The sequence below is a fragment of the Lathamus discolor genome, chromosome 10 (genome assembly GCF_037157495.1).
Source record: "Lathamus discolor isolate bLatDis1 chromosome 10, bLatDis1.hap1, whole genome shotgun sequence".
Taxonomy (NCBI): domain Eukaryota; kingdom Metazoa; phylum Chordata; class Aves; order Psittaciformes; family Psittacidae; genus Lathamus; species Lathamus discolor.
Window position 1 is genome coordinate 12,822,046 of NC_088893.1, and position 24,947 is coordinate 12,846,992.

General features: G+C 39.3%; 1 protein-coding gene across 5 annotated transcripts in view; it reads left to right on the forward strand.

Annotated features, from left to right (window-relative positions):
- EBF1 (EBF transcription factor 1) overlaps positions 1–24,947 on the forward strand; it is a 278,427-nt gene that overhangs the window by 200,601 nt on the left and 52,879 nt on the right. For 3 of the 5 annotated variants that reach the window (XM_065690402.1, XM_065690404.1, XM_065690406.1), the window contains exons 9-10: positions 4,272–4,405; positions 12,024–12,150. In XM_065690402.1, coding sequence (XP_065546474.1) covers positions 4,272–4,405; positions 12,024–12,150 — 261 coding nt within the window. The remainder of the gene's footprint in view (positions 1–4,271; positions 4,406–12,023; positions 12,151–24,947) is intronic. The other 2 variants (XM_065690403.1, XM_065690405.1) reach the window with 1 other exon arrangement.

Here is a 24,947-nt window from a genome sequence, read left to right on the forward strand (position 1 = left end):
TAGTCGGCTGCCAGCAGTTCATTAACAAAAAATAAAATATTTGTATGTGTAAGAGTGTGTAATTATTCTTTTTTCTTATTATAATTCTTCTCTGGACTTAAAGTCTGTTCATGTTATCAATCATGTACACTTCATTGCCTTTATTGCAACTGGTCTAGAGTCCTTCACTGCATTTTTTTGGTCAGTGAAGATTCATACTTCAGCTAAAATCTCTTTTTCTATAGAAAAACTTAGATTTTATATAACCTTTTTTCTATTTGCTTTGAAAACACCGTTATAGAAATGATGCTCTGGTGTTACAGACGAGCATGTGCAATGAAAATATTTTCAAACAAAATATTTTGTTTTTCTTGGAAATATTAATGTTATAGTTAATTCCAGATAAAGATTCTGGAACTTTGCATTCTGCAGAAAAATGCAGTGTATTTTTGTTTCTCTTGTGACCAAAACAAAATGTAGAAAAATCAAGGTCTTCAGTGAAAAGGTTATTCTGCCTAGCTCTGTTTTTCTAGGGTTGCACAGAAGTAAACACCTTCCAGACAGCACTTTGAAACTTGCCAAATGATTAACGGAAGAAGTATGAAGAGCTGAGGGCCTGAGCTGGCCAGACATTTGTACCAGGGGCATAAATAGAGCTGAGGTCATTGCCTTGCTCTGCTCCAAGTGTTACCTGTGGTGATTCTGGCAAATGGGACCCAATTCTTCCATGCTTCTTCCTTGTGCTCCAAGGAAAGGGCCTGGGAAAGGCAGAGATTTAGTAAGACCAAAGTCCCAAACGACACTGGCAGTTGCAAATATGTCATTGTATAAACATATTTTGTGCCTTCAAAAACAGGTAGCAGTCTGGATGCCTCCCTCAGCACGTCTCTTCGGGCTTCTTTGGGATGCAGCCTTCAGTGTAGCCTCCCTTGTGGGGCAGCACTTCCATGCAGACCTTCCAGTCTTTACAGACACATGCATTTTAAGATAAGAGAAGTTATGTGGGGAAAGTTGGGAAGTCCCAGTGGTCTTTGTGACTGTTTACAAAATGCCCTGAAATCTTTTGGGAATGCACAGCACTTATGCTGCTTCTCAGTTAGTGCCTGCAAAGGATACCAACCTGCACTGCTTATTAAGCCACCAAGGCCTGGTTTTTGACCTCAGATACGTCAGGAGTTTTGGTGAGGCACTGATTCAGCACAATAGCTACATATTTAGTTAACAAAATTAATTTATTAAATTAATGAATTCGCGGGTAAATTTAATGTATAACATTACACATGTGGGTGATTACATTGATTTTATGGGAAAGAGTGCCCCAGTGAGCAGTCACAGTTCAGCAGAAGGACCTGAGTGTCTGCTCAAAGTCCCCCTGGCTGCCATGGACTTGCATTATTTGCTGCTAAGCACACACATGTATAAAACGTGAGCAGCGCAGACAGTGCAGCACCTTGCACCTCTGAGTGCAATGTAGGTACTGTACAAAGAACATCATAATAGGAGCTAATAGCTTACTCTTTACTGGGGACCTGTAACTGCAGAACAGTATCTTGCATTCGTTGTTGAAGTTAATTGAATTTATAATTGTGAATCATAGAGTCATAGAATCACTTAGGTTGGAAGAGACCTTTAAGATCAAGTCCAACCATTAACCCAGCACTGCCAAACCCACCACTAAACCATGCCCCTGAGTGCCACATCTACACGTCTTTTAAATATCCCCAGGGATGGTGACTCAACCGCTTCCCTGGGCAGCCTGTTCCAATGCTTGACAACCCTTTCGGTGAAACCTGCATATGTTTTCTGTTAATGGCTTATAGTCTCAAACAGTTTTTATTCACTGGTGTTTAGGGAAAAAAAAAAAAAAAAGTTGCTTGTAGTCTTTGAGAAAAGTAGCTCATTCTCTGACACATGGGAAACTGATTATCTTCAGGTTTTATTGTGGGGGGTGTGTGTCCACAATCAACTGGAAATACTGGAAAGGGTGTAATTTGGAAGTGATTATAATTTTTATTTATGAAAAAGCTTGATTCTGTGAAATGGCTGGATGGCATTTTGAAAAGCTGCTTTCACTGTAAATCCCTTGCCATGCGCTCGACTGAAAGGAAAGCATTTGGTTTTGGACTTTGCAATGGTTTTTATGCACAGTTTTATACAAGTAACTTGAATCCAAACTAAACATATTGAAGTTACTTCTGTGTGTGTGCTACATTTTCATGATGGTAATGTTAGGATGTTTCTTTTGTTAGCTCATGTAAAAGTTAATGGCTGTGCTCTGCCAAGTTTGGAGTAGGGTAATGATTTTTTTTTTCTGCCTGTGTGTGTTTGTGTTTTTCACTGGAGCTGGCATCCCCATCAGCTTAAGTAGTGGAAAAGTTTGTGCCTGACACTTACAACCTTTTGTAGGTAGGGACAGGGTGTGTTTGCTCCTCATGCATGCCTTCCATCACTGGTAGTGAGAGTCTGTAGCAGTGCCCACAGAAACACTCACTGCTAAGGGTGACTCAACAGCTCCCTTTCCAGCTCCCTCCTGCTTCCCAGCTCCACACCCACCCTGCCCAGAGGCTGGAAGGAAGGAGCTTCTTACCACTCTTGCAATTGGCTCCAACCCACCATAAGGTCACAAAATACTCATAGGGGCTCTTTAGCACTTTATGTCTGGAGCATTTTAAAGTAGGCTTCTGTGAGTGAATTAATTTACTGTTAAAAGTAAATTAATTTACAATTAGAAGAATATAGGGCAGGGATATCATTAAGTAATTCACAGGTGCAAGGGTGTTGTCCTGGATGGTGTTAATGTAAGTGGCTTTCACACCCCTCTCCTGGTAAATCCTTACCTGGTTAAGTGCCTGAGTGCTCTCCCTTGAGTACGTCATCAAACACTGGAAGTTACAAACCAAAGTAACAGCTCAGCCTTTCAACTAAGTGGCAGTTCACAGCCGATTCCAGCAACCCTAAAGAAAGAGGTATATATGCAGATACACATATGCAGTTAATGAACTCCTGCTGATTGACATTGCAGAATCAGTGTGGGCAATGTCAGCCCTTGTGTTTTCAGTGGAGGCAGCCTCTTCTCTGGGTTCATACCAAAATAATCTTTCTTTCCAGCATTGAGATTGACTGGGAGAGTTTTGCCATTCCTGAAAGAATCTTTTTTCATGGCCAATGAAATTGTTGAAGTACCTGCTTTACTTAAAATGTTATCTAATGGCAGTGGTGTCATATTTATACCTCATACGGTATTAGCATGGAGAACTTGGTGGCATTTAGGATGGAGCTGCTTCTTTACATTGATCTGTATGACCACCCTGAAACTCTACAGCTGGGAGTACGGAGGGGGTTTTGTCTTGGTCAGTTTATCTTTATAGTGATGTTGTTCCTGTTGCTTCACCACAGTTAAATTCTGATGTACTCCAGTACAGCAGAGGAGGACAATCAGTACGTGGATGTTTATATTGCCCTATCCCACCAATGTGTGAAGTCAATCATGTTTCTGCTTAGATAGTCTTATACCAGAAGATCTTACATCAAGATCTGAGCTTACCACTTGGAACAGGTCTTGAGTTTTCAACATCCTCTTGGGAAGCATTTAGTACATGTAGTACCAAGAAAGTGACTAGTAAAAGTGGGTACAGACTCTGTGATCATGGCACCTGCTTCTTAATTGTCTGGTTGATGCAACATAATTGGAATGACTCAGTGGCAAGGTTGTGGGATTTGGTTTGGGGTTGTTGGTTTTTTGTAGTAGCCAAAGCATTAAGCAGAGCAGGGTGGTTTAATACTAAAACAACCTGGATCTGATTGCAGAACAGTTAAAGAATTCCTGAGGGTTACACACTTTTTTATTTAGTCAATATTTTCCATAATATTTATGAGATTTTGAATGATGAGTTTAGGTTATGATGGATAATAAAGCAAGCTCACTGAAGACTGTTTTAACTCAGGAATTGCAATTTTCATGAAGAATAAAAATAGGGATTTGTCCTGATTTCCAGTTGGTTTCTGCCCGTCACGCTGTGATTTTTTTTTTTTTTTGTAAATGTAGGCTTTAAAAAAGTTTATTTTTTCAATGCAGATAACAAAACCAAACAGAAATTAATTGAGAGAAAATGCTTCCAAAGATACAGTTTGAGGTCATGTATGTGTACTAGAAAGAAAGTGATTGCTGAAATCTTTGTGTTAGTAAGGGGGGGAAATGAAAGCTCCTTTTATTTTATTTTTTCTCAAGTCTTCTGTCATTAAAATCTGGTTCTAACAGCAGAATACTTCTCTTTTTCATGTGTGTTGAAAAGCAGCTACACCATGTATCAAAGCCATCAGTCCAAGTGAAGGATGGACTACAGGAGGTGCCACTGTCATCATCATAGGAGACAATTTCTTTGATGGGTTACAGGTCATATTCGGCACCATGCTGGTTTGGAGTGAGGTAGGTGTTGTCTGAACGGTAATGTCTAATAGCTTTGTCTAGCTTACAGCTAGCCTGTCCCTTTTTTATGCCACATGCTAAATCAGCAGCAAATGTTGAGATGTGAATCATTTCCTCATTCAGTTTTATGAAAATAATTAGTCAAATTTACCTGTGGCAGAAATCCATTATAAGCCAGAGCATTTGCATCTCCTCTCGCAGCCCCTGAGTTTAGCTCAGTGTCTTTTATTCCAAGAAAAGGGAAGGATAAATGCCTGTGTGAATAATTCTGCATTTAGCACAATAGCTAAGGGCCCACAGGAAACAAACGTTTAGGTGATCCTGCTTTCCAGGGAAACTGGCTGCTTGTAGCTGCACCTCAATGAGGTGGAGATTGCAGAAATTCAGTGCTTATGAATAGCATACCCTTAAAGTGGAGGTGCTTGGTGTAAGCATCATTTTCATAATAGCAACTGAATACACAATGTTGTATCCACAGTGGAAAGTACAGATTCATCATACCTAGTGGGGTCCTCTGTAGTTTCACAGTATCCCCTTTTTTGTTTCTTATCCAATTTTTGCGGTACCTCTTCCTCACAGTTTCTTAAATCCTCTCTTTTCTGGACACATAAATAAATGTGGAGTCTGATATTCCCCCAAAGCCTGTAGAAAGCAGCATCTGAACAGCCACTTCCAGTGTGCAGGGCCATAGAAGTCAGGGCAGAGTTCCCACTGGCTTCACTGGCACAGAAAGGCAGCTCCAAGGAAAGGTTCATGTTTTGCATTTATGCCTTTCCAAAAGTATTTTTGAGGTTTTACAAGAAATTGTTATTTTCATTATTTCACTACTCAAACACACTAACAGACAAAATAGTACCTCTGAAGTAGCTGTACAATGCTTGCCTTACGTAAGGATCATCTGATGCTTTACGTTATATCCTGTAAATATTAAATCAACAATCTAGATTAATTCATATCCAGTACATTCTCCTTACTGATTCCATTGCACATATGGCAGCATTTTTTCCATATGAAGAGTATTCTCTAACGTCCTTCATGGGCTTCACTGTTCTCTCTTTCTCCCCCCTCCCTCTCTTCCTCCCTCTCCCTTTCTCATCCTTCCACTTGAGGACAAGTGTGGATGAAAGGGCATTCCAGAAAAGGAGATATATTAAATGAGCCCTATTCTGAAGCCCTTATGTGATCATGAAAGTGCCCCCTGGGTCCAGTGTAAGCATTTTGTGTGTTAGGATTAAAGCCATTATGGCTGCAGACATTTAACAGGGAAAAGTGAAGAGGCTGGGAGGAAAATGCTCTGATTTTGGTACTGCACACTTGGATCTTTCATTATAAATTTTTATTCTATTTATCAGTGGAAGTCATTAATTGGCAATTTCTAATCTCAGGAGAGTGAGTGGTGGTCAAAATGTTGCTGGTGGTTACAAGGCCTTGTCATAAAATGAGAATAGTATTAGAATGGGTCCAAAGCCAGTCTGTTTGTTGTGAATGCTATAACGTTTACAGTTGCAAGTTGACTTTGAGTGAGAGCTGTTTCACTATCTTTCACTTACAGAATTGCTTCTCAGTTTCATAACCTATGAGAGCAACAGAAAATCCGATGGGGGGAAAAAAAAAATCTCTCTAAAAAAAGCAGACAAACGTGCAGAACTGCATGAGCTGTCTGAGTGATCCCTAAATAATAGTGATCTATAAATAATTCAGATTGCACATACTAGCCACCTATGAAGTACAAAATAAGTTCTTTCATTTGCCTTCCCACTTCTAAAAATGCTTAGTGCATTTTCAGTCCCCAGGAAGAATATTTCTGTTTTACTTTAGTAGAGTGTAGACTTGAATTGCTGATCTGAATTTCAGTACCATTTCAAACCTGAAGCAGCTTCATCTTGAGTAGCCAGTCAGGCCCAGTTTTGAGTGAACCTGGCCAGGTTATTTTGTCATTGAATTCAAGAAGAATTTTCAAGTTCATCCTGTTGTTTCATGGATCCAAAAGAAACATGATTTTAACTAAGTTTCAGGAAAGCTAAGGAGTGAATCTTCCAGTGTTTTCACATGGATTTTTCTAGCTTCACTTTCAGTTATAATTGCAGGTGGTTTGGGGGATGAAGTCTAATATTTAAATTAAGCATCATTTTGCCACAGGCTTTGCATGGGACCTTGGGCAAATCACATAATCTGCTTAAAGTTCAATTCGCTTTCTCTGACATAGTAATAAGATTAGTCACCTTCTTTGGAAAGGTGCTGTGAAGATAATTATCATAAAGTTTTTATATTACTCAGACTTTGTTGTAGTGAAATCCATGTAAGTACCCGAGATGCATGGATACTTAAAATATAAATCCTAGCATGGTTCAGAAGCAAAGTTTAAAGCCAAAAAGAAATATTCATTTTAAGGGTGAATTTGTTGCTCTCAAGCAGCGTATGTTATAAATAATTTGAAATGTAAATAATATATTTTTAATTTATTTTACATGTATTCAAGTTTTGTAATTGAAATATTTATATGCTTGAAATGGAGTTGACTGTATTAAAAAAAGGAGGTTTAAAATGGTTTCTGAAACACATATTTATTATTCAAACATATATTTTAGCTGTAAACACTCTAACATAATTGCAACCTTTCTCAGCCAGGGAAAGCTAAATAAAAACTTAATTTGTCACATTAATTTTGTGAAGAAATGCAGATACCCTAAGCCAGTAAGTTCAATTAATCCTTAGCTCCCATATTACTTTATAAAAATGACTTTGAGAGTCCTTGATATTTTTAGAGTACAGGAAAATGTGCCATCTAATGCCTTTTTTTCAAGGGACTTTCATAACTGACCAACAAATGGCACTGGTATATCATGTGCACATGCTGAACCTGGACAGGCCACTCCCAGCAAATAGTCTGTTTGCCAGATAGACTCTGCCTGTCTGTTTGTCCAGTCCACGGCCACAGAGAGTTGTTATTTGCAGGTTTTTACCCAGTATTCTGTATCTATGCGTTGTTGCTAATGTTCTAAATTGGAACTGAAGATAAAAATCCCCTGTTGTTTGTCTCACTTATTGGGGGGCTGAAACTCCAAGAGTCAAGTTTCAGGGCAAATACATGATTGTGAAGACAAAATTAGTTTCTTATAAATATTCCACAATATTTGCTTAAAATGAACTATTTCTTCAAACATTTTCCTGCCAAGAACATTCCTCCAGCTGTACAGAGTCAGCTGGAAACAACTTCTTTTTCTTTTATACTAAGAAAAGATGAAGCACTGAAACATCATTTTTTTTACCTTTGTACAGCACAAAACCAGAAGATGATTTTTTTGGTTGGTGGGGTTTTGTTGGTTTTGGGGTTTATTTTATTTATTTTATGCTGCTGAATCAAATTCTGTAGCACAGCTTTTTATTTTGCTTTTTATGTTTATTATTGATTTTGGAAGTCTCTGTTTTTGCGTTCTCATTTTGGAGGTCTGACTCATTTTTAAAAAATGAGTGGCACCCTCTTTTTGAAACCCAAGGCTTATTAAGCAGCATCCGGATCCCCAGAATTGAGGCATGTGAAGTCACTGGTCATGTTTAAAATATAGGTACTGTATGGGTCCTGTTCTCACTGAAAACTGTCATTGCCTTCAGTTGGTGGGTTTCTTCTTTTCTTCATTCCTGTCCTAGGTCCTCTTCACACAGAGTCCAAGTTAAATTTATGACTGTCACCGTTTCCCTAACCACAAACCAGAGCTCAAGCAAGCAAAAATAAACTAGTGACTCAGATTAATGACATCTCCTTATAAAATGTCATTTTTAAAAAAGGAAAGTAACCTGGCACTCTGAGGAGTGTGAAATGATGCTGTATCATACAAGAATGTCTAGAATATATTAGCAAACCACAGAAAGAGGCTTGTTGTACGTACTCAAAACAAATGTGTTTTGGATTTTGAAGGACATGCACCTCCATCCATTGTGAAGATCTCTAACTCAGGTTTTAATGCAATCCACAGCATGCTCCAACCGGCATGTAAGAGTTTATATCAAACAGCTAATGCAATTGCCAAGTATCAGACTAATTTGCTTGAAAATCTCTGGGAGAAAAGGTCCAGTTAGTAGTTCTATGTCCAGCTACAGGTCTTAATTTGCCAAATGCTGGAATGGAAGAGGAAGTTGGATCTGGGATTTTTTGGCCAGTGGGTTCATGTCCAAATCACAGGTTAATGCCTTGCTCAAGATTTACATCTTTAAAATGCAGTCAGAAATGTATGTCAGCTCCTATTTATAAGTTCTTATTTCTTGGCATGTCATTGCTAACATTGTTTTGATTGCTGTTACCGCACCAAAGGTTCCCACCTGAGGTCAGAACATGTTGGGTTGGCAGTGGCAATGACAGCTGTCTATAAAAACAACAGGGTGAACACGTTATGATGCTTCCCCATGACTATCAGTCTCCAACTGTTTGGGACTCAGAGGCTTCCAGGAATGTTGTCTTTACTTTTAATATTCCTTGATGCTAATAGCTCACCTTTCCAGATGATCTACATGCAAATATGAGACAGACTGCCTTGAATAAGGTACAGGCTATGTCAGGGTGAGAGGAGAAAACATGGTGGAGTAGATCCCCAAGGTCAGGCTGCAGGCTGACAATGTAGACAGTGAAACGTCCTGTAATCCTGGAGTTATCAAAGTTGGGGGCAGATTTGACATAGGTGGGCATGGAGTACCCAGACCCATGTAGTATCCATTGGGTCATTCAAATTGCAAAACAGTCAGGGAGAGCTGGTCCTGCTCCACAGCACAGATACTGGCAGCACTGGGGAATCAGAGTTGAAGACCAAAGGTGGGCTTCTGAAGGCAGGTTTCGATGTGCAAGAGGACATTTTCTGTTAAAGACAATTTCCTGATGTGACAGCAATATAGGGGACTACTGGTATGTAACTGAGCTAGCCAGTTCCTTTTTGTGTGCATGAGAACTGAAGGCTGACCCAGAGCAAAGGTGGTTCTAGCTCAGCAATCTATCACTGACAGTGGCCAGTGCCGGATGCTAAGGAGAAAAAGCAAAAGTAAAAGGCATGTGTATTCTGGTATGTCTCCCGAGTTTTAGTTCTAGAAAAGAGAGGGGTAAAATACATCCTGAGCATCCTCAACCATAGGACTTCAGACATAATGTTCATCCTTTGGGAATGTGTGGGCGACATTATTGTATATTTGTGGTTTTAAACACAGTTAAACTTATTTACTTCAGCGCACAAAGGAAAACCAAACTGTTTGTGGAGAACAAACCAGGAAACTTGCTTAACTCTCCCCAGCTCTCTGTAACAATGGACCATAAATAGGTCAGACATTTCTTGGGAACTAGGGAAGATGAGTATTGGAAAATGCCACAAATTATGTTTAAAGAACATTAAAGTGGTGACAGACCAGTAAATGCTGGGAAATTCAGAGATACAACCAGAAGCTGCCTGTGTAGCTCACGCTAGAATGGGGGTGAGGGGAACAAGGCACACTCTGATGTAGTAAGACTAACATGTTAACCTTTGCTATTAAAATCCTTGGCTGTTTTTACAAATATTTTCCCTCTAGAAATGTCATGAAACTTTTCCCATCTTGCTAGTTCACCCAGTTAACTAGAACCAGTTATAGAGGGGATTTATCTCAGCTATGTTTGGCTGCCTACAGTTAAGCATCTAGTCTGAACTTGTCATCTGGGGTCATTGGAGAAAGGTAGATGCTTCCAGCGAGCAGCTCATCCTAACGTGAGAGGTGCCTAAAGCACTGGAAATAAAGTGCTATTTGGGAGTGCTTTCTGCCTTCTGACTATTGAGGGCATATAGAAAGTTTGCCATGACTTTAAGCTCAGTCAACCCAACTGTAAGATAATTCAATTTAAGTAAAAGCAATTGTGGACGTTTGGTTGTTGGTATTTTGGTTAATTTTTTTTTATTTTGTTTTGCTTTTTACCCAGTTGATAGAGTGAGTAATTCAGAAAAAACAGGTTTCTTTTAAAATTAAGAAGTTTCTAAATCACATGATTTCAAAGCAGAGCCTCAAAACATGTTCTTTGTAGCTCACAAACAAGAAGGCATCGATTCCTACATGATCATTTCTAAAATGACATACAACTTCTGTGAATCTGAATAACTTTTGGAGCATTTGATGCTGACAGTTTTGGTTTTAATCTTCAACTTGATGCAATTTTAATTTTCTTATTTTATATATGTAGAATTTCCTACTGTGTATGACATTTCCCTCAGTAACACAGATGGCTCTCAGACAGCTATTACTCTCCTGTGCTTTTTTAGTCCTATGCCCTAAACAGAGAACTGCTTTAAAACCTGAAATTTTGGTAAGAATTTACTATGATTTTGATATAATTGGTTCCTAGTAAAGATAAGATTAGCTATTTATTAAGGAAAAGAGGAAAAAAAAAAAAAAGGCATATTGAAATGATTCAACCAACAGCACAGAGCAGTTTACTGTCTGCACAGGGTGCCCATGGCTTTGCTCACTGTCAAGGCTGGTTATGGTCTTGGTCTTGTTTGCCTCTCTAGAAATGTGTTACTGTGCCACAGTCAGTTGGAGAGTGCTCATCCGTGTGCCAGAGCCGTATCTTTATTGCTGGACACTATCATAGCAGCTTTTCTACATACCCCTTTTCCCTATTCTTGTCTGAGGAAGCATAATGAGTAAGGACATTTCAGTGATGGGGAGTACAATGCTGTGGTTTCTGAGCACAGCAGAGATTTGCGCTAACCTGCCATGAATTAAAAAAACTCCTAGATGGCTCTTATATTCATTTCAGTGACTATGTTTTAAATCCAGTCCAGAATCCTGACAGAGCAAAAATGGTCTAGAGCCTGGAAAGTGCAGCACTGTCCCACCTCAACTTTATGTGTTAAGATTATCAGGGTTCCCAGCCCTAATACCAAGAAAGTTAAGTTTGTCTACTTCTTAATATGTAAGTTCACATCAGATGTGTGTCAGTCATTGCAATGAAGGCAGACTGGAAGTGTTGGTTAGATGGTTATATTTGATGTATCTCTTGAGTGCTCTGATCATTTGTAAGGAAAGATTCACCATCCTTCAGAAGCCAAATTTTGCATTTCTGCAGTAATCCGTTATAGCTCCAGAAAATGAATAGAAAACTCAGCAGCATGTGGTGCTTTTGAAGGGTATGGATGCCAGCTGGGGACCAGTGCATTTAAAAGCCTATCTGGGCTTGGGCTGCGCAGTGAATCTCAGCCTGGGCTTGAGCTGTGCCATGTTCACATACCTGTGTATCATCAATTGGATTTGTTGGACACTGCTATGACCCCATTGTTCACATTGTTCACCTGAGCAAACATAGGCATCCTGCTGCTGTAAACTAAAATGATTGTATTAAACCAGGGCTAATGCTTGTACTAGGAAGCAAGTGCCTGCCATGTATGAAAACTGAAATAATGTTGTTATGGCTGAGGAGGAGAACGCTTGTAAATATTGTCGTAACTGGCTTTTGTGTGGGTTACATCCAGATTGCGTTCAAACATTGACAGGTTAATTACATGTTTCAAAGATTGTTTACTGTGATCTGAGGGGAAGGTGTTATTAAAGAAGTGTTCAGCATCTAACAGTGCTTTTTCCGCTTTCTACTCCCTTCTCTGTTTTCCTCCAGCTGATTACTCCTCATGCTATCCGTGTACAGACGCCTCCCCGACATATCCCAGGGGTTGTAGAAGTCACATTGTCCTACAAGTCTAAGCAGTTTTGCAAGGGAACGCCTGGAAGATTCATTTACACAGGTAAGGATGGTTTAGTACTGGGTATAATGGGGAGAAATAGAGCAGGCAATATAACATGCTACCTTGGGCTTCTATTTTTGTCATTAAAAACTGGTACTGTATTTTATTATTTTGGCTGAGCACGTCATGGGAGATAGATACCAATTTAAGGTCGTATTTCAGAAATGGATGACCATAGAGATGAATCTGAAAATATACCAGTGTGGGATTTTTGTTTGCTTGTTTGTCCTCGCAGTGGGACATCTCTTTATCCAGGCAGGGGGAGGAAAGAGAGAAACAGATACTCCACTACTCAAACAAACAGAGGAAGAGTACAAGCATAAAGAGCCAGACATACTAGCACAATCACGAACCTGCCTTCCAAGAAGCATCCTGCTAAATATCTCCATCTCATGTTGTCCGGCAAATGTTGCAACTGTTCAAAGCAGCAGCCTGTTTACCTGCCCATCTCACCACTACATACTTGTCTCTGACTTCCAGGGAGGATAAGTAGCTTTCACCCCAGCTGATGCTGCATAGTGACTTGCAGCATATTTTGGGGTTGCATCTGACACTGAGACAATGAAGTCCAGTGGTTTGGTCTGAAGAATTATTGAAAAAACCCACATGAGGACATTGCAGGTGCTGTCAGTGTTAAACCACTTTCAGTAGTGATAAGAATGGTCTGGGAAATAAGTCAAGTAGCAGCCTAACTTTTTAAAATGAATGCGTGTCATTGATTCCTTGGAAGGTATACATGCTACAAGAATTAATGGTTTGGTCCAGGTTTTGGTGTGCTTGTCCTTTTATATGTTTGCTTCACATACGGAGACAGGACTGAGTATTTCTGTAACCATTTGCCTGAACTGTGGTTCATTGCAATCCAGTGCAATTCCTTTCCCCATTCTTGATTGCCCCTGGAATTTTAAGAATAAGATATATGATAAATACTTGTGGTTATGAGGCATTCTGAATTACAGTGGGCACATATTTTGCTCCAACTATGAATGTACACATGGATTCAAGGCAGACAAGAGACTTCTGGGCTCCAGCTGGGTAGCAAGGATCTCATTTGATTTTTCTTAAAACTGAGAAAGTTGAACAAAGGTGCCTTATAAAGCTTTGCTGTCTTTTTCAAATACCCTCTCCCCCAGTTGGGATTATGTACTGGGTTCCTTTAAACTGGGTCCTAAATTGTTCACATATCACCTTGCTGGCTGAGCAGCAGGCGGTTGTGGAGGCTGTGTTCATTTATTGTATTATGATTTCAACAGTGTGTGGAAAATTCATATATTGGACAATAATGCACTGTATCAAGGAAGATATTTAGGGTTTGAATGTGTTGGGACAAAAGAAAAAGCAAAAGCAAAGGGTCAGATTGTCAGCTGGTGCAAGTTGCCAGTGTGTACCACATGAGAGTGTCAGCCAGAGCTCTGGGCAGTGTGACCACGAATCCTTTCCCTTCTCACTTTCTTACTCACAGCAAGTTGTGCTGTCCTGCTTGTTTTAAGCCACCAGTGTGGCTGCATCTTGGGATGGTGAAATGGCTTGTATGAACATACAAGAAGAAAGGGAAGAAACCCACCCCCGCTGACTTCGAAAAGATGTTTTGGGGGACTTCATTTTGGGATTTAAATGTGAAAATGGCTTGGACCCATTTTGGTTTTGCTTTTTAGATCATCGTTAGTTAGCTTTTCCAGTAAAAAAGAGAGCAACAGTTTAGCCTGTCTGCCCAGAAGCAGATGGCTGAGTGTGGAAATAAGATGTCCCAGTAGGGAGAGCGTTTCCATATATGCCTTTCAGGTTAGTGTTTAAAACACATTATATTTTTTTCAATAAATGAAAGTTATGTAATACTAAACAACAATGCTAAAATCAAAGGTGATCCAGTCCATGAACAATTCTCTTACTTATACAGCTTTTATGGAGTTACGGTAGATACTGAAAAGCAATTGTGACTGAAATCCTATCTCACACAATTTGCATTTTCCTTTTAAAGGCAGCCTGAACTTAAATGTGGCTTTTTAATAAAGACTAAATGAAACTAAAATAAAAACAATTAATGCATCCTGACCTTCAGAAGTGCCTTCCAGCCCTTTAAACAAAATGCAGGTTCAGTACACGCCTGCCGATTAGTTTTAGTTAATTGAAAATTATAGGATTGACCCAAGAGGAAAATTTTGTTTGCACTCCAATCACTTTTACAAATTAAGGAAAATTACCACAATTTTGTTTAGCTAAGGTTTCACACTGAGTTCACGAAATTAGCTCAGCCATCCCAACAAAGTCAGCACTTTGTTAGTGAGCACTAGAAAAAAACTAATAGTCTATGGTGTGTACAAACGAAGCATAGAAAAAGCTATGATGCTTTAGAGAACTAGGCCAAGTGTTTTTAATTAGGATTATTGGTTCATTGTAAGTTTTGAAGAACAATCAAACTAGCAGATTAGCTGTTTCTTTTAAAGCTAGAATTTCTTGCCATTCATTTTTCCCATGAGAACTTGTTTTAACTCCCACATAGCACTATTTTTTTTTTCCTTTTTTTTTTTTTTTTTTTTTAACAAGGCCTGCAGGAAATGGACCAATTGGAAGTTGGGATACAGTAACATTCCCCAGCATCACTCCAGCCGATGGGAGTTTTTCACAATGTTCTTCAGTGAACTCAGTGTTCTGGAACATATTACAAAACCACAGAGGCCAAATGTTTTCTCAGAGGAGTTTGGCCTCTGTTTTTGGCCGAAAACATTTCAGCATCACTTGCTGCTTATTTACCCTGCTATTAAGAAAAAGAAAAGGGGAGAGGAGAAAAAGGGGAAAGAAAAAAAAAAGAGAGAGAGTGTGTGTGTGAGAGAGAAAAAGACCTGGGGTTTGTGGGCGGTGCAGGAGTTGATCAAGCGTAGTTTCCTTTCTGGTGAGAATGTCCCTGCTCGTTAATGGTCCCATTTTGTGGTCAGGTCTCATTTAGAAGAAATTATTTTTAATCAGTGTTCAACAAAATATCCCCTCAAGCCACCTGGCTGTAAACTGGTTTTTTCTTACTGTTAAGTACTTAAATTCTCAGAAGAAAATACCCAGCGACCCATTAATTTTAGCCTCTTTTTTTTTTTTCTCCCGTTTAACTGCAAATAACTTAGTAACATGATCTCTAAGTAGTCCATGTGCCATCTAGGAATCAAGGTCACATATATACAGAGAAATCCTGGCTTTTGTAAGTATTTTTGAAAGAAATAAACCAGTGTCAACCCTGTGATTACAAAAAAAAAAAAAGTAAGGTTTTAGTTTTCCATCTGCAAAGCAAGCCGTTAGCATGAGCTTACAAAGCAATTATTTCTTGGGTTTTAAGCTTTGACGTTCCTGAGAGAACATTTAGAAATACAGAAGTCTGAACACATCTTGCATGTGTGTTAATTTTGGAATAATATTAGAAGTTCATATTACATACAGAAATACTCAAACACGCTTGTCAGTATTTCCCTGTGGCACCCTTCATCTATATGTCTCTTCTGGTACTGAAGCGCAATAAGCGAATTAAGCTTCATGTTACAACTTAGGAGTCGGGTATGTATCATTACCATTATTTTAGGACTGGAGAAACTGAGATAAAGTAAGGAACCATTAGGGATACAAATCCATAGGTAGTTTCCCAAGGTGACTGGCTGAGTTAAATAAGGGATGAGATCTGGCAAGAAACTGTGGTACTTGGACAAGTCTTTGAGATTTTGGTGGTGGTTTTTTTTTTTTATTTTTGAAAAATGGATGCATCATGGGCAGCATGACTTTCACAGATGGATTTTCCTGTGGTACTATACTGCAAGATTTGAGTGGGACTGCATGAATGTAAGTGAAGGGAGAATTTATCTCCCTGCATATTGGAAAGGACATATGGAAGGTCCATAAAAATGCATTATGCTGTGTCTTCTGCCACCTGCTCAGTTTAAGGTTTTGTGCTTTTGTTCCCAAACTAGAGCAAAGGACTACATAGGGGCCAAAAGTATATAGCTTTGTCACTAAGGTTATGTATACCACATAGGGTTAATTCAGATTCTTGGTGGAGCCCTACCCCAAATACTGTCCCTTTTTTATATATTTTTTTTCTTTCTTTTATTTTTATTTTTTTTTTTTTTAAGTAGCCACATGGTTAGATACAGGTTAGAATTTTGGGACTATTTTCATTTGCATTGTCTTACAGGGGGCTGGGGGCTAAACTGTTTGTGTCAGTGGCAAGTCATCATCCTTCTCCCAGTTCATTTGGGGTTTGTTATAAGCTATGGGCTATAGTATGTCTCTAAAAGTGCTACTGACAGGAATGAGTGGATGTAGGGTCAGCATAGACACATAGGGCTTGCTGTGCAGTGTGAATAACCCAGACACTGAGCGCTGAGCCTCCAGGATAATTGTGATGAAGGCCAAGTAGGTCAGAGTGGAGCACTGCTGAGACTGACCAGTGTTTGCATTATGCTTTTGAGCCGTTGTGTGTGGGGTGATGTAGAAATGCTAGCGTTAGGAAGGTCAGGATATTCACAGAACTTCTGGGAGACTGCCTCTTTCTCTGAAATGTCATAGGGCTTCTTAGAGAACTTTTCACTCCACCAGTTGTACGAAGAAGAAATAGCCTCATGGGAAAAAGTCCCTGCTCCATCCTCATTTCACCTTTAATTTACTTCTGAAAACATTTGAGCCTATGTACAAACAGCAAGACCCTTACAGATCACAAATCATTAGTATTTTCAAAAGCCTCAGTTTTATGTGGCTTAATTTTTAGCTTTTTATCTTTATTTTTTTAAATTTACAAAAGGACAGGGATTATTGTCTTCTGAGAATCATTCTCTCTTCATTTCTGAAGTCAAATATGTCCAAGAATAAGAGACCAAAAACTACCCATCACCATTTAAAATTTTAGTCCACGGCCAGGTTAAAGTGATGTATAGAGATCCGCCCAGCATTGGAACTGCTTTAAAAGGTGAACTCTAGTCTCTAAAATTTCCAGCCCGGTAAACTTCAGTGATTCCTTTGATAGGAAAAATTTCTGCTTTCAAAAAGGCACAAATAACTATGCAAAGTTCAAAAGATACATATTCAGTGAAGCAATCAGTTTTCAGAATGGAGAGTTCTGGAGTTTGTAGACTTAAAAAAATAGGGGAAAAAAAAAAAAAAAGAAGAAAAAAGAAGTGGTGATAAGAGACAGACTGGCTGTCAAGAGGTTCCTGTAGCCCCACTGGAGCCTTTCTTGATCCCTGTGGGCTAGAGTTTGACCCTTGCACCACCTAACCTTGGCCATAGCTGTGTGTTAGTTCCTGAGAAATGTTAAAATCTAGTGGCGGTTATTCTCAACATCAGTAATACACAACCCCATTAGTTTTACAATGCCTCATTCATGTGTGTTTATTATTAAATCATGAGCACTTAAATAGCTGATTAGTATAGATGAGGAGAGAAGGCCACTGCCAACAGGACAATAAAAATAAAATAAAAAAGCCAGCATCTCTGATCCTGTCTTGGGTTTTATCCTGATGTGTTTATAAAATTCTTCACCCTCAAAGATATGACAATCATTAATCTGAAATGAAATACAGAGCACATCACTTCTGCAGACGAGTGACCAGCTATGAGATCTGGTAGCTAGCAAATGTGTGTCATTTGTTTTTGACAGCAGTTTTTATCTGCCTTTCACTAGTAAATATTAATAGCAGTGGTAGAATAAAAAGTATCAGATATCTTGCAGTTAAATAGTCACAGAGTGCTATGGAAGAATAGAACAAAATCCCTCGATACAAAGAAATGTATAAAGTTTAAAGTAAGAGCTGGTGTCTGTTCTTAAAAGTAGGGGAGCCTGGCACTGCAGGTTACCCTGTGCTTTGGATGCTCAATACAAAGTCTGTTCCTGATCTCAAAGATACTCTACAGAGGAGAGATGGTAAATCCTAACTTATAGCACTGTCAAGTAAGGAAGAATAAAAATAAATCCTTTGTAAATGTAGACTTTTACTGGTAAATTTAATTAATTTTTCTGGTTGCAAGCAAAGAACTCATAACAGCTATTAAAAATTCCTTAATGTGGAGTTCTCACTGGGTTCCCCCTTCATCTCACTGTACTGAGTGTTCATTCCCAACTAGACCATGTCATGAGAACAGTTGGAGGCATCAGGTGGAGTGTGGAGCTCAGAGATGGACCTCTATCTGGGGTGGTGCATTGGGCTGAAGAGGTTAAACTGTTCTGCTACGACAGGAGTTTGCCATAGTCACTGAAGAACTGGGTCCTAATGGCACCACTGCTGGCTGGGTCCAAGATGCTTGCAGGTAAAATACAAGTGGGAAAAAAAGGGAGGGATTGGTGCAGTCTCTCCTTCCAGCACCTACATCAGTGACTGGGTTGTAACCTGCCCTTGAAAAGAAAATATGCCCTTAGGAAATCTGTATTTGAGTTTAAGCTTGAACCTGGCCCTTTCTGAGTTCCAGTCCATTAGCGTAGTTGCTCTGCTGAGTCAGTGGCTGCATTTGTTTTGGCACAACCTTTTCTAGATGAGATAACTTCAGTGTTTATTATTTGGTGGTGGGCTTGGGAGTTAAAGTTCTTACAAAAGTGTTTGTTTTGAAGCTTCTTAGGATGTGCCTAGTAAAGTGCAGAGAGTCATCAGGATCGAATATTGGGAATATTGGGGTTGTTTGGTATGCAGAAAATCAGGAAAAGAAGCTGAGAGGAATTCTAATTTATTGCAGGGAGAAGTGTGTTACCAGCCAGTGAGGAAACAATGGAGGTAGACTGGAAAATCCCTTTTATATGCTAATAGGAACACAGAACCCTCATATCTTTGGCATTTCTTAAACACTGGCAGCACCATAACACACTGCAAAAAACAATCACTTAAACTGTGCAGTGTACCTGTAGGACAGCTGCAAAATGAAAGCAATTACAGCAACCGTCAGGATAAAGCTGGCTGTGAAGGAAACATATTATTTTGCATATTTTATGTATACACTTTTCAAGAAATATGACCTTTATTTTCTAGTTAGAGGGGAGTGCAATCAGAGTCTACGCAGCAAAGGGTAGCTGGATCATTAAAAAGAATATTTTCTCTGATATTAGAAGTCTAAATGGGCACTAGTCCCTATTCACAACCTTGCCTGTTTCTGTCTGCCCTGAGTTAATAAGTGATAAGGCCAAAAGAGAAATAAATCACTGAAGTCCCTGTCCAAAGAAAACATATTGACTACAGCCAAGCAAATAACAGCCCATAACCAATGGTCCCATTCATCATTCATGTAATAGGGATATAAAGTATTCTCTACCTATGAAACCACAGAGTAGGAAAAAGCCTGATAAGCCCCCAATCTAAGCTATGTGATTTGATTATTAAAGGACATGAACTGTTTGTCACATACCTTTAATCTTTAAGATGTGTTGCCATTTCTAAACTATAAATTTGTGGTAAAGGATTAGAAAGCTATTAACGATAAAGGTATAAACTAGACTTTATAAGGATTCCTGCAATTGTCATGCAACCCTGTAGACCCTTGGAACCTTAACCTATTGAATATAATGTAACATAGTTATCTGACCTTCAAAGCCAATAAACCATTTTTTGCTTTTCAAGTTAGACTTACTCCATGATAAATTAACCCTCTGAGTTCACAAAATAAGCCTTGTAAATTCTTTTCTTTATCCCCACCCCAAAACCTTTAAATTTTCATGCCTTTGCTTCAAAACTCTCTTATTCCAGACCAAAATTGTTAATCTTTTTTTATTCTCCTTTTAGCTCATGTCAGTTGATATTATTCCCTCTTTTAAAAAAATGGCCAATAAAATAGAGAGCTGAGGTGAATTTCTAAAAAGCCTGGAGTGCATTCTATTTCTACGGGAAGCTTCACTGTCTTGTTTCTTGAAGTGTGGGTATTCAGATTAGGCAAATGCCACAGAAATGGACAGTTTATAGTAGCAGCAGCAGCTGTACTGCTTACCTTAACGCATTTTGATCCTGTGCCCTGAGAAGAGGTACAAAGCATTATCTTTTTGCGGGTCCAGAAAGCAGACTCCTCGGCTACTTGTTGCCGCTGAAATACTTCATAGATAGTTAGCTGGGAATTCTGGCTGCCCTGCGGGTATATATGTACCTAACTCACCCTTTCTGTGCTTCTCATGGGATGCAGCAGGTTTTGATTTCTGCCTGGGACCGTGTGCAGAATTTAGTGTGTGTTGTTGAAAAATGGCCAAGCTGTGGGCTAGACTGTCAGAGGTGCCCATGTGCACAGCACGCTGGTGCTGGCAATGAAGTCAGAACATGAATTTTGTGCATGGCCCCCTGAGGCATGCTCTTGCACAGCACTACCTGCAAAATAGCCTCCTTAAGATGTGCTTAAATCCTTTGAGGTGCTTGTTAGTGAGGGTTCGTTTTGCTTGGGCATTTTGTTACACAAGTGAAGGCTGTATGGCTGGCTCAGACCAGCAATGTGCTGTGCAGCCATTGTTCCCCAGAGGCAGGACTTGGGCAGCCTCCTTGCTTTGTGCTTGTACTAGCATCCCTACGCAGCCCATAATGTTTATCTAGCCTGGTTAAATCTTGCTGACAGCAATGACTACAGAGTAGATGTGCCCCAATATAGCCCTTGTCTACAGATTCAGGCTTTTTTGTTAATATATAGATAAAAGGAAAATCTTGTACTTGCAGCCTTTCATCTCAGTGGATGCAAGAGCAATTTATTGCATGGTGTGTGAAGTTCTTTGTACTTTTCTGCTATCTTGCAAGAACTCACACAGGCTCTTCTGCTTAGTTATGAAGTTATCAAGTGCATAAATGATGTGGTCTGCCGTCGTGTCTGGTTAGAGGTGCTGGAATCAGTTTAGTCCCAGTATGACTAAGCTCAACCCTGACAGCTTTTCAGGCTTGTCCAAAATGCTGCATAGTTGCCTCCTGGTGCAGGTTGTGGTGTCCATTGTTACTTCATTTAAAAAGTCATTTCGAGTATTTCCATATGTTCCAGAGATTGCAGTCTGCAGTGCAGACATGCTCTTGGAGGCTGGAGAGACTCTATATTGCTGGCACCATAGGAGCCAACAGAGGGAAAGACAAGCAACTCGGAAAGGAAGGGAATTGTAACCATGGTGTTTTAAATGATCTGAGACAGTTGGCAGTAGTCCACATTTATTTCATGATAATGGCTAATATCTCAGAGAAAGTAGAATTTCCTTGGAGATTCCATCTGCTCGAAAGTTGTAACAACTTCAACAAACTTCGCTAGGGCCTCCTGGCAGATCTCTATTATCACCCTGTTGCTGATGCTGCTAAGGAAGAACATTGTGGCATTAGTACTACTGCAATTCTTTTAAAATTTGCCAACCTCCCTGACCCCCCAAAAATATATCTGAAGCTCAATAAAAAAAAACTCAAGCCCAATTGTTTGAGGTTTGCTCATAACCTTCACTGAAAGGTGTTTTGCCATTGGATCTTGCCATTGGTCTATTGTGAACTCTGTAGCTCATTACAGACATACGACACTCCTGAATTCTGCCAAGACAAGCATAAGCAGATCTTTTATTCCACAAGGTAGAAGTTATTTAAATATTAGTACACAAGCATGTTAGCATGATGTAAATTAGACTGTGGTTTTGCAGCATATCAGCTATTCTGCATGAACTTCTTTCAAACCCATGCTGAACATAGACTACCAAATATCAGATAGCTCATGGTACTTTACGGCTTGGGGAGATAAATGTGAACAATCCTTTCAATATCACAATAAAGAGTCTGGTTTTGGACAGCTACCTTTGGAGGCCTACAGTCTTGCATGCCATATTGTAATACCTTAAGGTATTTGCTTGGCGATACCCACTGTTATTTAATCTTTTAGCATCTTCTTTAATTTCCCTTCTCTCCCTTCCCTCCCAAATGTGATTTTTTTCATGTTTTTCCTGTTGGCATAAATTGTGGTTAACCGCTTTGCATGAAGAGTTGTGGACTTGAACTGCTCTTGCATAGCACCAGGTGTCAGCATTGGTGGTTAACAAGAGGAAACCCTATTCCCAGCAGACAGAGGGTTAATAAAAAAACAAAACTAAACAAAACCCAAAAAGAACCAACCAAAAAACACAGAGAGAAACCCCCCACACAATCAGCTAAGAACGGTATTTTTTTTAATCCCCATAGGACAAAAAATGCACATAGAAATTAAGATGTTATAACAGACATCTAGATAAAAAATGCGTGTTTGTTAAAACAGAAAGTGGCACCAAATTCTCAGTTTTAAATTTCTGAAAATTACAGGGTAAAACCTATGAATTGTGAAACTTGCTGTCACTGTTTAGTACTGCAGCATCTTCTAGGGTGGGCGTTATCCCTTTTCAACATGACAAGGTCTTTTTTTAACCTTGTCTGCATAAGGGACAGAAATCTAGTGACCTTCCCTTTGGAGCTCTGGGGTATGGTACCCCGTTGACTGTCTCAGGCATCATCTTAGAAGTGGGTAAATCACCATCATGAAACTCTCTGTCCCCTGTCTGCAGGTGGGCTCTGAACAAGTGCTCAAATCTAGATAAAAAGTATTACACACCAATTGACCTCACATGCTAGGTGCGAAGTAGGAAAGTTAACTATTGCCCCGAATACCACCATCCCATGATGGTATCTGAAATACATGTACTTATTGTCTCTCTTTTTGTTTCAGTTTTTGTTTATTTGTGGTTGGTGGTTTGTTTGGTTTTTTCTCATAAGTTATATCCTATTGCTAGCTTTCGCTGGGCTACTTTCTTTAGAAGACTCATCAAATAAAAATACGTAGTTTGTATGCTCAGGCAGTTCTAGCAGCAAGCTTGTATTTGTAAAAATGAAAGGCAAGGTTTTACTGCCAGAAGTAACCATGAATTCATGATGAAAGGTCGCTTCTGCAAGAGAAATGTTTTTTCCAAATGTAGATCTCTGACTAGTTTCACTACTCTGAAAAGAATTCTCCTCAAAGTTGACATGCATGTTGTGCACAGCTTCTAGAAATAGTCACTATGTTGTCGTTCCTAAAAATAAGTCTTCAAGTGGCCATCATACTGAAAAGCAATATTTTCTCTACAGGCTTCTAATTTTGAGGTACTTTTAGTTCCCTTAATCTTACATTGAAATGTGCACGTCATTTATTTAAAAAGAAGAGAGTGAAACATGCCTCGCCTATTTGCCTTAGATTGTGTTTTCCCTGGGTGTTTCTGTCAGCTCAGGCTCTGTTGATGATAAGAGGGGGTCTCAGGGCAGTGCACTGTCTGGCAGGTCAGGGACAGGAACAAGAATCTACTCTAGGTATCTTTTGTTCTTGAGTTAAGAATTTAGTTCAGCTTTCTCAAAGACAAGACCAGTCTGCACATCATTTTTTCACCAACACTGTTCATCCTTGCATTGCTTGCAAGTTCTGTTAGAAAGACAAATGAAACTTCTTTAAATTGGGGCCTGAGGGAATGGATTGAAATGACCCCCTCCCCTCTCCATTTTTCCCCATTAGACTTTTTTCACAGATGTTCATGCTGATTAGAGCTGGGAAATAAGGGAATTTCTGTGGACCATGAATATTCATTTGTTTTTTGTCAATGAATTTCCTTCAGTTTCTCTGTAGTGTTTTTCTCCCGGTGAATGTTTTAAGGAGTGAGTTAGCTGAGACAGTCCATTTTAAGAAAAATTCAGTGTACTATGGAAAGTTCACATTCTGTGGTGTTTGTGTCTTTGAACAAAAGGATGTAAAGCTGTTGGTAAGTAAGAAACATGACTCTAAACCAGCAAACACACAGGTGAGGAAGTGCCCTCTGCAAACATATGCTATAAGTGGAGAATTTAAACCAAAAATCTGTAACACTCCACTCTAATGATCTATCTATAAGGGTAAGGTTAATTAGAAAAGCTATTTGATAAATACTTTCAGCTAACAAGTTAATTGGAGAAAAATATCTCTGTGGACAGTTACTGAGAGGGAATGTTTTGTTATGAATTACTTTCCCTACTATAGTACAGAGGCCCAGATTTGAAAAAGCTGCTCTTTGAGGAGTCTGTGATGCTATCCTTAATGAGACCAAATGGATATGAGTGGAAATCTATACAATTCAGAGCAGAAAATCTCATGGATTTTATTTTTTTTCCCTTCAAAATTTTTCAAGTGTTAGAAAATGTTGAATGGAGATGACAGTACCTCCTACTTTTCAATCTTGTAATTCTGCAGTAAATGTGAGGATAGATATTGTAGCTGATATGAAGGGAATAGCAACAATCCTGCACTGCAGTCCATGAGCAGCCAGGCCAGGTAGACTGCACACAGGAATTTTGCAGGATTTCTGTGACTTCAGTGGGAATCTACAATTACATTTTCAAATGACAACACTGCAGTCCTTGGGATCACCCAAAATTGGCATTTTCTGTGTAGCACCTTAGTACTTACCCTGCATGTTCTGTGGAATAATGTACACAATTTTACAATAACTATGTAATTAACTCACTTTGCTACTCCCCTCTCCAGGGAAACTCATGCTTCTATTAATGCTATTAGGAAGGTCCTATGCATAGAACAAAGAAAGTGGTGCAGCAGATGAGTTAACATGATTTGATTTGCAGATGCTTTAAACACTTAGCAGGAGACAGCTACGGAAGCTAATTAAATCACTCTAAGGTGCACAGGATTATCTGCTTTGCAAGAAACAATTTCAGTGAATTATGGTCGCCCTTTAGCTGGGGGGAAGTAAAAAGCATATTTGTTTGGAATTAAATTTCCCACGCAAAGTGCCCATCAGACCTCCCTTTCCCCATACTTCTAAAATAGTCTTATTTTGTAGCCAATATGTTCTAGGAACGTGAATTTTGATT